This window comes from Diprion similis, chromosome 8, assembly GCF_021155765.1.
Source record: "Diprion similis isolate iyDipSimi1 chromosome 8, iyDipSimi1.1, whole genome shotgun sequence".
In the NCBI taxonomy this organism is placed as follows: Eukaryota; Metazoa; Arthropoda; class Insecta; order Hymenoptera; family Diprionidae; genus Diprion; species Diprion similis.
In genome coordinates this window covers 6,801,422-6,817,568 of record NC_060112.1, presented here as the reverse complement: position 1 = coordinate 6,817,568, position 16,147 = coordinate 6,801,422, and the positions used below count along the sequence as shown (strand labels likewise).

The following is a 16,147-nucleotide window of genomic DNA, read 5'->3' as shown; positions in this document are numbered from 1 at the left end:
CGAGCTCGCGTCTCGCTGAAAATAAGCCATCCAAAGAAACTGAGAAGAAGTAAAAAATAATTATTTTAAACGCTATTGAATGGGGAAAATAATCTGGCAATTATGTCTTCTTGTAATAATCATCGGTGAATTATAATTTCTACCTCGACTTCGACAGTGAAAAATTTTACGCGATCCTCACATCGACAGCAAGTATAATAAACGATATCTAAACTCGGTCTCGAATCCAGTTGCATGTATGCAAAAGTGACGTTAAAAATACAGGAAATTCAAGTTTCAGTTTGTTTATAAGGTGTGAATAAGTTCGACTTCAATAGTTATTCATTGTTCTGGTTCTTTTTCAAGAAAAAGAAAAACTTCTTGATCATCACTTTCCACATATAATAATCAAGGTTTGTGTATAATTATGATATATTTTAATACCCTATAATTCCAATTTTATATATTTATTCGTGAGAATCGTTAAACGTTAAGGAATATTTTGAAATAATATTAGATTATTTTTTTTTTTTTTTTTTTATAATAATAATATCGAAACGATGAAAATATTTGCCAGTGCTCAAGCTTATCTGCGTATAATAAAGTCGTATAATTTAATTAACATATCAATATTATGGAAGATTATTAAAACCTCGATTGAATTATTTTTCTCTGATACGATATAGTATTGCTTTTGTTATACGGTTGGTTAGAATTCGCTTTCATTGTAATCGACATTACGTAGCAATTACGGAGCGAGTGAAACAGAGCAAAAGAAAGAGACGATTTTACCGATTGCAGTGATTCTCGAATAAGGTATTCGCCTATTGTTTATTGTTCCAAGGTTCGATATTGAATAAATTATAAAAATCAAAATGATATAAAATCTCTGAATCATATTTTCGCGGTTACTCAAATACATTATATCGTAAAATATTTCATATTGTAAAATATTGTTGTATAAAAACGCGTCTTGACGAAGCATCGTCATTGTTATTTCATATTAACCCACACATTCGGCCATGTGACATTTTTGCTGACAATATAATATCTACGTACGTAATCGCGACGTCGACGGATCCATAATATATACATATATACATTATATATGTATATATATATTATGGTTTAATAATTATACATTATACACGTATACATAAATTGTGTAATTTTCACAACGATAATTGCCATTTTGACATTGTTTGCAACTGATTTTATTCACTGTATTATTATTTCGTTTTATTTATATGTATTTCAAATTCTTGCTTCTAAAATACTCCTCACGCTTATATCGTGTATGTATGCGTTTGTTATACATATACCTACGCTTGCATAAAAAAAAAAAAACAAAAACAAAAAGAAAATAAAAATGCCGCGAGTAGCGGAGTTTTTTTTTAGTTTTTTTTTTTCTCTCTCACGTATTCCATCTTCGCCCGGATGTATAATAAGTGTCTATGGTATAGAATTTAGCTTCAAGAATGATAAGCGAAACATGATATAAATTGTCGGACATCATATTTTTTTCGAATTCCAAATCGTCATTCAAATGTAGTATAATTACGATAATATAGTTGTTTACACGCTTCTATCAATTCATAACAGGTTCGTCATGATCCTTGGATTTCTTAATTCGAATATAATGTAATTGGTAGGAAAATATCACTGTAAGGAAAACACAGTAACAAAATAATATCGATTTACATTATACAAAAGAAACATTTTGAATTATCAGAAAATACAGAATGACCGTTACAGGGTGACTAAAAAAAAAGAAGAAAAGAAAACACAAAAATTGACTAATTTCACGAAAATTTTAGGGAAAATTATTATTGAATAGCGCGGTTTTTCACGACAAAACGTGTCTCATATATATAGAAATCAAACGGCATGTTTAAATATTCCGTTTAAATGAAACGGCAATATACCATCAGGTATACTGTCTACATCGTACAAAACTTGGTAGAAAACGTACAATTTATGTAACGCGTTTCTTAAAAGCCAAGAAAATAAGAATAAGTATAAGAAGAAGAAACTGTGGTAGAAAAAAAAAAAAAATAAAATAAAAGGGAGAAAGAGAGATAGTCTCATTCTTGGAGATCGGCGTAATAACCTGTTGCAGCGTGAATTTCAGCCTGTAAAACTGATCGAATCACGTGTACGTATACCTATGTTAAACGGTGATGGAAATTTACACATCGGCAACGGCATGTTATCCCGGATCTTCAATTTTGCCGACGTGTTTTTATTACGAATAAACCGTAGATTATACTTATTAATTTTGAATAAATGTTAGAAAAAAAAAACAACAAAAAAATGGAAAAAAAAACTACAAGATAAAAACGAAACTGCACAATGAGGTTGCAGAAACGGTGACCATAAACTGTGGACTTTAATTTAGTACGTCACACTCGCTTATACAGAAATAAAATAGAATTTATTAGTCAAGTCATGATTATAATATATTTCATTTTCTATCATAATGAACGCACTGTTATATGCACGTTATATAAATCAGTCTATACAGTACCATATAAACGGATTTACTCGTGAAATTTTCAAGAGATGTTATTTGAAAATTGTTTCAGTATCGTAATATAGGTTTAATGTAGTTGGAAAAAGCAAAATATTAAAAAAAGACCATCGCACTAAGTTTATCCAAAAAAATATAAAGAGCAGAATACGTACTGGTTTTTAATCAAAAGGTTAGAATAATTTCCACCTGTTTGACGAAAAAGAAAAAAGTTGTGATGAGTGAAGTTTTTTTCGCATTGAAAAAGTTAAGCGACCGTGAGATTTCAAGATTTTCAACTCTATCGCGTTTTTTTTTTCTTTCTTTCTTTTCATTTTCAATTCATCTTTCCGAATGTAGTAAAATTATTGTGGGTTTTTGTAAACTCAAAATAATGGAAATAATTTATACCGAGGAGGATAAATTGAAATAACGTGAAAATTTTAATATATAATAAAGTTATTAAAAATGAGACTTTAGTGTGCAATTCGTGTTGCCTTCCACGTTAAACACTATACTATACATACACCGATATAATATACACTATAATGCATTCAACTGTAAACGTGAATCATGACCGCCTAAAAATGAGAGAGGTGCGTACGTAACGATATAGGTATATTACGTACAACTCTTGTTTCACAATACGCATACACGTACACAAGCAAGTACATATTTAAGTATGTACTGTATGAATGTTCAAATTATACTACACCAAACCGTATAAATGCATAGGCATCATCATTACGCCGTGAACTAATTATTAACAAAATATATTATATGTGTGTGTGTAAAATATATAGTGTAATAAATAATCAGCAGGTTTCACCGGTAGTTCGAATTACAAATTGGGAAGTACGGGAACACACGTTACAGAACTTTCAGAAGTAGGAAATACCAGGATTTTGCGATGTTGAACGTACACACATACACACGTACATTTGTATTATATAAATACATGATATTAATGTATGGGTTACGATATATCGCGAGGTGTGTATGAAGTGTAGTAATAAACCGTGCGAGATATCCTTACGGGTAGATGTATAATATATATATATATAAGAAGAATAATAATATATTACACAAAAACACCTTGAAAGTTAAACAGAAAGGTGTGAAAATAAAAACAATAAATTGTATCACACGGTGGCGACGTGTTTCATTTTTTATTATTGATTTCTTTCGATCTTTTTTGTCTTTCTTCGTTTGAGAATCGCGATTTTTTATTCAAACGTGCAGTTTTTTCTTGCGCACGCTATTTTAATTGTTATATATCAGTTATGCATATATTTACTATATAATATTATTCCGTCTCGGTGGGTGATACGAAAAATTGTCTTTGAATTATAACTTTCAAGGATGTATAAATTATTACACATACGCTTATATCGACATGTTGCATTTCACATCAAATGATTTCTAATTTAAGAGATTTCGACGACGGATTTGAAATTTAAAATTCAACGTTGAAAAAAAATTTCATTCACCATACTTAATAAAAACTTCTACAAATAAAACGGGTTTCGTTTTAATATTATATTTGGATAAGCGATGAAACGTTGTAAGAATTCAATGAAAATGTGGTACAAGTAACTACTTACTCCGATTATGGTTAACGATACGATTTTTTTTTTTTTTTCTGTAAATTAACAACTACTGCTCATATAGTAACGAAAATTGAAAATTTTCCTCTCACCATTAACAGTCTGATACACAACTGAAATTGAGTCCACGATTTAATTGGTTAACGTCATTTCGAATTTTCAATACCTAAATCAGTTCAAAAGACTAAGTTTAAGTGATTCGCGTAATATGTAAGAGTGACTCAGCAGTATAAATTGCTTGAGCATGACTTGAAGATATCGTTCTAAAACAACACGTGTAAATTAGCGACAATCATCGTGCTATAAAGCATCGATTTGAAAAAATTTTAAATCCTGCGGCAATGATGACCGAAGGTGAAAAGATTTCTTAGTCGTTGTGCATATAACAGAACGATTATTATGATCGTACATAAATAAATTATACTCTGCAGTAATTGAATTTCTCGATACTGCATCCAGTGAACGGAAAAAAATTCAAGCGTATTAAATGAGACTTGTTTTGATGTCCACCAAACCGAATTTTACAAGCAAACGGATCGCATAACATGAAAATTAATCAGATTTAATCGTTCTATTGTTTCCGATATGTATGAACCGATTTGGTATCTTTCCATTTTTTTTTCCATGTTTGGATTGTAACGAAATTCCGTATCTATTAATTGATATTCCATTCTTTCATAAAAATGTACCTCGAAAAGGGTTTAGAACGTTTCGAAAATTAGCACTTTTATCGTTTTCGACTAGTTTGTTTTATTTTTAACTCAATTTAATTCACGAATATTTCTCACGGATTGATTCGGATTGATTTTTGCTTGATAAAATAAGTTTTGTTGATAATTTCGGACTGGCAGATATGACAATAAATTCATTTTTAACACGGTTTAATCTTTCTTCGTTTAACGTAGTAACGAAAAAAGAAAAATGCTGGATAAAAATTCTTTATTTCGAAGAAACACGAAGGAAACGGAAAGAACGAAACCTGATTTAACCAAACGGCCACGTCTACCGATAATATACCTATAACAACACAATCGCAAAGGAATGTTTCATCACCCGGCAGAAAATAGGGATTCGAAAATTTTTAGTAAACAGCAGTCGCGACTCCATAATATTCCTATAATATACATAGCATGGATCGTCGTATAGCTTATGGCAAGACTTGTTTGCCCGGAGCTGAGAGCTCTTAGCTGTGGTAATGATTTCAAGAATTCTGACGTGGCGACCTACGTATAATGTAGGTACATATGTATTAATTTACATATGTATCTTGTAGGTGAACACATACTTCGTAACTACATGGTATATACTTATGTATATAAATATGTTTGAAATATTCGCTTAAAATAACTCAGACTCTACACGCAAAGACAAATATATGCAGTAGACTATATGGAGAAAAATTTCTAGTTCTGCTTGGAGTTTTTCATTTGTTTTATTTTTTTTTTTATCCATCACCAAAGAATGTGGTTTGTACGATATTTTATTTTCCAATATCGCGATGATTTGATATTGGCGCAGCGGTAAATCGGTTTCAAGATCTTGTTATATATTCAGTAACCAGGATGTAGTATCAACAAGTATAAAATTCGCCTTAAATTGTTACTAATTATCCAACTAGCAATAATTATTTCAACCGTTAATAATAGATTAATATTGAAACGATACCGATTTTTTATAACAATTTTCTAGTAGCTATGTAAAAACTGAAACTTTTTATCGCTTTTCAATACACGTGCAAGTATTTCGATACTTGACGCAAACTGAATATTGCTTTTCAAAAACCAGTGCAGATGCCAATCAACCGACAATATGATTGCCACGAATAACCCATACATCGGCTTATTATACATATCTGTATAGCGTAGGAAAAATATCTTAATCAAGCTGTTTTTGTTTTTTCGTTTCAGACAGCAAGCATCATGGACATAGCCGGAGGTGCAGGGGGAACAAACGCTTCGCTTGAACTAAAAACACGTAGAGCCCAATTTCAACCACAGACATCAACAGTCGCTACGAGACGAAGGCAGGCGATATGCGTGAGAAGGGCGTGCAAAAAATACGGTCCAAAAAAGAATCCGAACGTCATTTTGGACGGGCTAAACATGACTGTGCCGAAGGGATCGATGTTAGTAAAAAACAAAAAATTATTGTAAAAATACCTATATTTATAATTCATTGTATGCCTAAAAATCAATTCTCAATATCTTCACACATAATTTTATAATTCCAACAGTAGAATTTGAAGAAGAAACACAAAAATAATATTTTTGTTCGGTTGATCCATAGCAGGGAATTTCGTTGGGATTTTACACTAGAAACGAAACTAGTGACAAACAGAATATCACTAGAATTGAATTTTACCACTATTATGATTGTTTTAAAGAGAAAAAATTGAATGAACTATAGTATAGAATTGTGATGGATATTTAGCACCGAATTTCCGAGTGTAAGAAATGTAGAATCTTGGAAGCGTCGTGACCCCGCTAGCATTAAAACAAAATTCGATAAACATATTGACAGGCTATTCAAAAACGATGTTGCAAGATGTATCGACTATAAAAGGAAACGTTCGATTTTCTGCAGGAATCGGCAACATCGCGCTAAATATTTGTCTTGAAAAATGAAAGTTTCATACGTATATTGTGAAAAGAGCAGAGAATCTATATTACGAAATTCACGCCTACGTAAGATGCGCTAAATATTACACGATTCTACGAAACAGAAGCGTTACAGAGATATTTTACCTGCTATGCGTTCGCCTAAGTAAAATACGTATTACCAGCAACTACACCAGCGATATTAAACTTTAGTTTCCAATTAATTTACAAATCAAATTTTGAAATTTCAAAGATCTTTGTATAGTTTTCCAATCGCCGTTTCAATTAGCATAGCATAAAAATTTTTGACATCGTGATACGATACGGGTATTAAGTACATCGCCCACCACGCTTGAATAGAATTGTGGCAGTAATGTGATCTGACTGCGAGGTACAGCTACAGATAACATATTAACACTCAACGAAGGACATAGTCTCGTGTTATAATTATGCAGAAACGTTTTTGCTCGTTAAGTACTGACCCACGGACCTCGGAGTATGGATGACCAACCGGGTCCAAAGCCTGACAACAGCCTCACCTATAGTACCTCCGTAACTTTCCGACCTAGCCAAAGGCTCTCAGAATCTCACTTGCGCAAGCTTACACACATTCACACATGTATAATCAATATACACGTGGGATTTCTCTCACCCTGACAATGACTGTAATTTTCATAGTTTTTTTCTCCAATGTTTTCTTCATATTCTTCTTCGGTTTCTTATTGTTAGCCTAATGTTAGAGGGCATATGGATGTAATGACACAAAAATAAGCTGTCCTTATTACCGATCTAATCTCCACCATGATCTTCAATCTCTGTGGCTGTACTTCAGCTTATGCATATAATATGCATCCTTGAGACAAACACAAAGCTCATATCTCAAGTATATCTTTCTTGCTTCATCTTCGTTGAGTTTCTTTTATTTTTCCCAGTTTTTTTCTCAAATACATTTACACATTAAAACGCGGTCTCAAACCATGCGATTGACGTCAACGGATTCGTAATTAATAAAGTAAAAACCTCCGGATTGACTTTGCATACTTGACGGTTTGAACCCGCAGCTCTTGCATTGCAGTAAATATTCTCATACAAACGCGCGCGCGAAATACGACAAGCAAAGTAAGCAAAAACAAAAACTAAGAACCAAAACAAAGAGCGACCATGATTATAGCGTGAAACGATAAATTGGGACGGAATACTTCCGTATCTGCAAGCTAAACGGTTTAAGCGATTACATATCCATATATGGACGTTTAAATTTCTTATATACGCAATAAAATATCCATTATAGGTATAATAAACAGTAAATATGGAATTTGTAATTTGCAAAAATTAATATTGAAGTAAACTTGATCTTGTAATTTGCTGTCTACAATACATCCGAGTCATACATTGATTATTTTTTTCCGGATACGTAAGCAAGTTCAAGTATTCAACAGGTACTTTGGAGCCTTGTTAGAACATCAAGGTGTGTGTGTGCCACGCGTATGATCGGAGCCGCGTTTATTATATCACACAAGCTAGAGCGCGTAACGCAGTTTCAATACCGCCTTTACATATTAGCGACTCGAACCTTGGATGTATCTAAATATTTATTACCCTTTCGTACAAAATAACCTTGGCAGCTTCCCAATCCTACCCAGGTACGAAGTGTAGTATAAACGTAATTGTAAAAACATCATCATCCATTTTGGTGGCTTATAAGTACAGCAGGAATATTTTCCTTCTCTACTTATCTATAAAATATACGAATTTAATAAAATCTCGTATTGATGTATGTATAATGTAAATTCATACGTCACGGAAACATTAAATCTTTAAGAATTCACAATTATGTGTAAAATTTAATATAATCAGAAATTTAAATAAGTCGGGACTATAGTTGATTGCGAAACGAAAAGCAAAAGCAGAGAATGGAAATTGAAGCTGGTCAAAAGTCAAGTTGAACATCCAAAGTTATCAATGTGATTCTAAAATGAATCTTACCGCCTGAAAAATATTAATTGCACTAAATATTACCTGTCAAATTCACATGTCAGTTGATCAGGTATTTGTGTGAAGAGCCGGCGATCCAAAATTAGGCAACTTCGGGTTGGATTGCTTGCAGAAAAGTCTGCGAAAGTCACTTTGCCGAAGCATTGCCTCTTATGTTCATCGCTTTGTACAGTTGTATTAATCTAAAAAATGAAGTAAACGGTGAGAAAATGGGCTGGGAACAAAAGTGTAGAAGATTAGAAAAAGTAGAAGAGTAAAATTATTAAATTTTCAAAAAACGCTCATGTGAAATTTATTCTGTTACAATTTTCCTGTGCAGAATTCTAACGATTCTATATTGACTTTCTATACTTCACTTTCCTACATATTAAACTTTCTATGTATTCCAGCTTTCACAATAAGCTAAAAATTGTGCAAAATAGGAAGGGGTAATTGAAAATTTGGTATTACTCTCCCTTCTAATTTCTGATCCTTTTCAAATAATGACCTTCACTTATGTTCTAAACAGCTATGGATTGCTCGGCGCGAGCGGATGTGGAAAGACGACGTTGCTTTCCTGCATCGTCGGCAGACGACGGTTAAACTCCGGTGAAATATGGGTGCTGGGCGGTCGTCCTGGCTCCAAGGGATCCGGAGTTCCGGGCCCTCGGGTAGGATACATGCCGCAGGAGCTAGCACTGTACGGCGAATTCTCAATACGGGAAACGTTCATCTTCTTCGGCTGGTGCGCAGGCATGACGACTCAGCAGGTTGACGAGAAGCTCGAATTCCTGATCAAGGTGAGTGTCCATTCGTCGGTCCATCTTCCCCCTAAAAAACCTCAATAAACCGATTATATCTCATTCTCAAACGATATTTCAGCTGCTCCAGCTACCGGGAGAAGATCGTTTCGTAAAGAGCTTGTCGGGAGGCCAGCAGAGGCGAGTCTCGTTCGCAGCGGCGCTTCTTCCAGATCCAGAGTTGCTGATCCTGGACGAGCCGACGGTCGGTGTGGACCCGGTGCTGCGGCAGAGCATCTGGGACCACCTGGTGCACATAACTAAAGACGGGAACAGAACTGTGATAATAACTACTCACTATATAGAGGAGACGAGGCAGGCCAGCATCATCGGTTTAATGAGGGGGGGGAAGTTCCTCGCCGAAGAATCGCCCACCAGACTAATGGCCATGCACAGGCTCGACACCCTCGAGGAGGTTTTCCTCAAGTTAAGCCGCAGGCAGAACATGGGACTGAGAAGAAGGAGCAGCATCCTCAGTAGCGTCATCGGCGTTCCTCCTGAAGTGGTGGGTGAAAATAAAAACCGTTATTGCGTTGTTATGTCATGTTGGTTTTGAGAATTTCTAAACTCTTCGCTGTTTCCCTGATCGCAATGATGATTTCTCCCAGACTTCTTACTATTATACATTGTACCTATACACATCGTGATTCGCAATACTTTTGCAAAATTGAACAAGCTCAAGAAAAATGATCAACAAGGAGTTTAAATCATTAGTAATGGTTGAAAAATTCAAAGACAGTTCAATGAACAGCCGATTTCGTAGAATTTTTAATAATGCAACTGTAAATATTTTCTAAAGTTTCTTGACATCGTACAAAAGTTCTCTGACTCTGTTATCATATCCAACGAGATTGAATAGATTCCGATGTCATTTGTAAGACTCAATGCGAAATATCGCAAGCTAAGTACATAATTTGCAGATTTCTGTAAATTTTTGTACGTTAAAATTCTTAAAATTCACTCTTTTTCTACTGGAACTCATTGCAGGGGTAAAATACAATTGATTATTCTGTATTTCAGAACATAGACGACGAGATGAGCGGAGAGTTTGGTGACAATGTTAGTATATCGAGTCGACGAAGAAGCATTGCGATAACCCCAACCGACGACGAAATAGTGAGTACAATTCTAAAATGATTTTTCAAAACTTCCGAGTCAATACGACGGTGTCGTCAAAGACGTGAAAACTAGGCGATGTACAAGCGAATCTGCATACCTGACAAGCGTTTACAACATTTAAGGTTCCCGATCTGCCACCCGAGGAAAAGGGGTCGAAGTCGTCATTCAAGATGCTGGATCCTTGCCATATGAAAGCTCTGATATGGAAGAACTTTCTATGGATGTGGCGAAATTTCGGGTGAGCATTATCCACTCGGTATCTTGACAATATCCCTGAAACAAAAGCAAAAAAGAATACATATCGTTACTGACATGAGTCTATTTTATAACTTGTTTCTTTCATTCATTTTTCAGCGTAATGGCGTTCGTAATTGGATTGCCAGTAGTGCAAATAATTCTGTTTTGCTTATCGATCGGAAGAGATCCGGTCGGACTTAAACTCGCTGTGGTAAACAACGAGCTGAACAATTCACTGGATCCTTGCACGGTTTACGCTGGATGTGACAGGACGTTACTAAGCTGTCGGTACATGGAGCATTTAAAAGAGAGAAAAGTCGATCTTGTTCCGTACAAAACCGACGAGGATGCAAAATATGCGGTAAAGAAGGGATGGGCATGGGCTGTCTTAAACTTCCCTTCAAATTACTCCAAGTCTCTTGTCGATCGGATGGACAATGGCAGAGATGCCGACGAATGGAGCATCCAGTATTCGGACGTCGATGTCACGATGGACATGTCGAGTTAGTGAATTACGACTTTCATCTGAATAACATTTGAGTAGAATAGATTTTTAATAATTTTAACAAAAACAACAAAATTTCGACTGTCGATGGGACTGTAAAACCGATTGAGGCGCACGTTATTCTTGATCTGACAATTATTAAATTCCTTAATCGATCACGAAATCAGCATTCTAATCTATAATTTGTTTCATAGATCAGCAAATCGGGCAGCTACTTCAAAGGGATCTGCTGTACGCTTTTATGGACTTCGCTAAAAATGTTTCGCGCGATTGCGACTACAGCGAAAAAGCTACCAGCATTCCGATGGATGTAAGTATATACAATATATAAAAATCATTCAACTTAGAAAGCCAGATGTAATATTTATGACAAAAAAAAATATGTATGTACCGTGGAATTTGAATGTCATTATTCTTCTTCAGTTCCGTACGCCGATTTATGGACCCAAGGAACCCAACTTCACGGACTTTGCCGCACCCGGAATTATATTGACGTAAGTTATGTTAAAAAGAGAAGAAATAACATTTTACAGATTAAGTAATTTCCCCCTAGATCACGGATTTTAAATGAAAACATTCATGACCGGTCAAGATTTCACATTTGAAAAAAAAAAAAAACTAAGGACAATACGACTGGTGATCGGATCTGTTAACATTTTCATTTAATTTTTCAGGATCATTTTCTTCCTTTCCGTTGCTTTGACGTCCGGAGCGCTGCTACTTGAAAGGAACGAAGGTTTAATGGAAAGAAGTTTAGTTTCCGGTGAGTAAATAAAAGTGTAAAAATATTCGTCCAATTTCAAAAAAAAAAAAAACCTCTGAGCACACAATCCCCCTGCTTTTGAATATTGCGATAAGACAAAATATACTATCTTAAAATGAGTTCACAATCCGTAATGTTCTTCATTTTCATCTGTAATGACATACCGTTTTTTAATTTCATCCATTTTCGTATTCGTAGGTATCAGCGGTACGGAGATTTTGTTCGGCCAGGTGGTGACCCAGTTCGTTGTTATGTGCGGTCAAACATTGATGGTCCTAGTCTTTTCGTTTGCGGTATTCAAGCTGACATGTCATGGCAGCATCGCTTGGGTGACGGCTCTGACGGTGTTGACGGGTCTCTGTGGAATGTGTTTCGGTAATTAATCTCACAGTATTGATTGAACTTTCAAAGAGACATAATTGAGCGAGTAACCGCTGACCGACATAATTGATATCCGCAGGTTTCGTGGTTGCCTGCGCCTGCGACAACGAACGAAGCGCAACTTACATGGCGATGGGTTCTTTTCTGCCAATCGTCATGCTCTGTGGAATCATTTGGCCAGTCGAGGGGATGAATCCTGTCCTTAGATACATCAGCTTTATCCTGCCGTTGACGAAGAGCACAGAGTCGATCAGGGCGATGCTCGGTAAAGGATGGTCCATATCCCAGCCAGCCGTTTACGACGGTTTCATCGCCACTTTCCTGTGGATAATAATATTCCTCACGTTATCGATATTGCTGATTAAATTCAAGAAGGGTTAATTGTATAGATAAATCAATTGCGATCCTCCTCATCGCACCCCACCCTCATTGTACTTTGTTTAAAGCTAGTGCTAGACGATAAATAATCGTCTCATCTACGAGCGTCGAAAAGATTAAAACGTTTATTTGAATCATGCAAATTGTTATCTCTATTTCTATCTTCTCTTTTTACATCAACTTCGATTTGCTATTATTTAATTTTTCTTCGCGGCAGCATATATCGGCTATGCGATTTAAAAGATATTTTCGATAAATCGATTATTGTATAAATTATGTGATTTACTAATATAGCTGGTTAATTATTTATAGGATATCACATGTGTACAGTTGATTCAATAAGTTTTATATATACGTATATTCATTTTTGTTTGATATGTAGAAAAGAAAGTATTCAGCGCATCTATATATACGTGACGATGTTGTTCCAACATGTGCGAATAATATAGTTATATGTAATTCAACAAAAAAAAAAAAAAACTGTATATTGTAACGCAATTAAATAGATACTATTATACTACACGTATTACATGTACTAGTGAGCTATATCGGCTCCTGGAATCGAGCTTATATTCTGTATAATATAACCATGTGCAATGAAGAATGCATTTAATTATATAATCATAATAATGGGTTTGAAAGTAAGTATCTGAGATACTACTATAATCCGTTGTATAAATTTTTTTCAAACAATGACTTCTATGATTGTATCATTACTTGTTAAATGTGACTTTCTTTTAGTTCAATTCAATAGTTTTTGTAGCCTAAGACTTTCAATTTGTAAGTAGAAATATGTAAATTAATATGTATATTTTATAATTAGGCAATATTGTACCGTTGAGGCGAATAAACTGTCATTTAAATATTATGCATCAGTTATGCGATTTGCTGCTATAGCACAATCAACATAAATTTCAAATAACAGAAAAGCATCGAGCGGTCTGAAGTAATACGCGAAATCTTTTCAACTTACCGCGCACTTCTGGTTGTACAAAATGGCGGGGAAGTTATTTAAAATTTTGAAATACTGATAATTTTTTCCAATGGCAACGAATCTTGAACAAATTTGATAAGCGATTACTCGAAATCGGTTAACATCTTGCGAGATTTATAAAATATAATAATTTTATATCGTTAGAAATTCGAACAGTGATGACGGAAATGTCTTAAATTTGCAGAAATGAACGAGCTGGCGAAACTTTTGAACCGTTAATAACTTTCAACTTTAACATTGTCATCCAGTTATCAGAAACTAATTACTTTACTCCTTTTCTGCGGTATTCCAAGAGTTGACTGAACTTAGTCAACGTTCCAAGTAATTGATTGTGACGATGATTTACATTTAAATCATATCGATTAATCGATCACTTGCGATTTCGAGGCTGACAAAATTCTGTTTACAATTCAACCTCAATATGACAACATAACCTATCCTAACTCCAAATGTGCTCCAAATGTTATCGCCGTTGTTACCACATCAGGTCAACTTGTATCGCAATTTGAAAAATAATAATATATTTACCTCGATTCAAAATTGAAATGGACGCAATAAACGAGCCGATAGTATGTGTTCCAGGTAAAGATGAATGAATAACGAAATCGATAAATATTCCTGCGCAAAAACGTCCACATGAATTGGCCCATCCTAACCTCACTTATGTTTTGTTTATATGCAACTAACACGTGGTTAAGACTCATGATAAATTTTTATTGCAACCCAGGTCAGAGGCTCTGTTTGTCGGACAAAGTAAATATTCCAGGACCGGGAACTTACGAGCAGCACGGATACATTTATTCAAAATTGGCGGGAGTGGTGAACTTGGTCAAAGACGAACATGTACGATAAGTTTTAAGACATTTCACGGTCACTCGCTTTCAGGTTGAACATCATTTTTCAATTTCTATTATCAATAGACGAACACAGTCGAGGTGCGGAGCATAAGAGAACAAAGTATTGTTCCGGCTCCTGGAGACATCGTAACGGCCGAGGTAATGGTCGTTAATCAAAGGTTTTGCAAATGCGTTATAAAATGCATCGGAGATGTGGTTTTAACCAGACCTTACAGAGGAATTTTGAGAAAGGAAGATGTCAGGGCTACAGAAAAAGATAAGACTGAAATGTACAAATCTTTTAAACCAGGAGATATCATTCTGGCAAGAGTTGTATCCTTTTTCTTAAAAAAATTCCCTGTACCGTTTGTTATTATTAATACAGCAGTTTCATAGCTTGATATTTTTCTGATGCAAAATTTAGCTACCTCTCACCGAAGTTCATACTTATCAACTTTCCACTGCCGAGAACGAATTGGGAGTTGTTATCGCCCACAGCGAAGAAGGCAAGAAGAATTGTTTCTTTTTTATGACAGTAGAAATATTCAAAGAATACATTAGACTATAGAATATTCAATAAGTCTCAGCTAGCAGTTTGAAGATATGTAAAACAAAAAATCAACACAATACAAGTTTTAATTTTTGTTTTACCATTCACACTTCGTTTAACAAAGTGAAATAATTTGGAGAAATTACCCCCTTAGACTCGAAAAGCAAGATTTATTGTACTTTTTAAGATCGGATTGAGAACATTTTCTGAGGAAAACAACATCACTATTTGGAATCGATGAATTTTCTTGAATACAGCGTTAACGTGGAAAATTCTTTGTTTTTTTTTATACAGGTGTACCAATGGTGCCTGTAAGTTGGACGGAAATGCAGTGTCCTGAGACTCTAAACAAAGAATTTCGCAAAGTGGCTAAAGTTGTACCCGAACATATTGTTAACGAAAAATGAAATATACTTAGATTGCATTCCTAAACGGACTATTCATTTCACGAATGTACCACAGTAAAGAGCACAGTTGGATGATTGTGGAAACTGGGTTGAAAAAATAGAATCGGTATTATCTCAATTTCCATTATAACGCTTATAAGGAACGCAAATTTTTTTTGGAATGTCAAGTACTTTATATTTATATATATAAATGCATCCACATATATTTGGAGCTATATTTATGTACATATATTATAGACAGCTTTTGCCGGTCGATGTTATAATAATACTACAAATTACTTATTGTAAGTTAGAAAAAAAATTACACTTCACTAGGTCATACACAAAATCAATCTCAAACTTTACTTCTCAATCCATTGACAAATTAAATTCTTTTGTTAACGCATACAAACACAGAGCTCACAAAAAAATATGTCATCGAAGACTGATGTGCCGCCCCCCCATACTCGAGCACTGTTACACAATGCCAACTTGTTCGATTTTTTTTCCAAACAAGGATACACCAATAAAT

General features: G+C 34.7%; 2 protein-coding genes and 1 long non-coding RNA gene across 4 annotated transcripts; 2 read left to right on the top strand and 1 right to left on the bottom strand.

Moving 5' to 3' along the window:
- Positions 1 to 5: 5 nt before the first annotated feature.
- Positions 6 to 13,717, top strand: LOC124408978 (ABC transporter G family member 20). 2 transcript variants are annotated; one of them, XM_046886352.1, is made up of 13 exons: positions 6 to 26; positions 5,668 to 5,672; positions 6,003 to 6,220; positions 9,196 to 9,466; positions 9,549 to 9,971; positions 10,487 to 10,582; positions 10,708 to 10,823; positions 10,940 to 11,325; positions 11,522 to 11,637; positions 11,751 to 11,821; positions 12,002 to 12,090; positions 12,289 to 12,465; positions 12,551 to 13,717. In XM_046886352.1, the coding sequence occupies exons 3-13, from the start codon at positions 6,015 to 6,017 to the stop codon at positions 12,850 to 12,852; spliced, it is 2,253 nt and encodes a 750-aa protein (XP_046742308.1). In that variant the 5' UTR covers positions 6 to 26; positions 5,668 to 5,672; positions 6,003 to 6,014; the 3' UTR covers positions 12,853 to 13,717. The 2 variants fall into 2 exon arrangements, with proteins under 2 accessions (XP_046742308.1, XP_046742307.1); XM_046886351.1 differs by lacking the exons at positions 6 to 26; positions 5,668 to 5,672 and adding an exon at positions 245 to 392.
- Positions 8,730 to 11,830, bottom strand: LOC124408986. The gene is made up of 4 exons (XR_006929482.1): positions 11,719 to 11,830; positions 10,683 to 10,858; positions 9,175 to 9,963; positions 8,730 to 8,869 (listed from the first exon to the last, which is right to left on the bottom strand). It is a non-coding gene; the product is annotated as an uncharacterized LOC124408986 (long non-coding RNA).
- A 582-nt stretch (positions 13,718 to 14,299) lies between the features above and the next one.
- Positions 14,300 to 15,653, top strand: LOC124408983 (exosome complex component CSL4). The gene is made up of 5 exons (XM_046886360.1): positions 14,300 to 14,425; positions 14,571 to 14,686; positions 14,764 to 15,012; positions 15,104 to 15,185; positions 15,524 to 15,653. The coding sequence occupies exons 1-5, from the start codon at positions 14,389 to 14,391 to the stop codon at positions 15,634 to 15,636; spliced, it is 597 nt and encodes a 198-aa protein (XP_046742316.1). The 5' UTR covers positions 14,300 to 14,388; the 3' UTR covers positions 15,637 to 15,653.
- Positions 15,654 to 16,147: the final 494 nt, after the last annotated feature.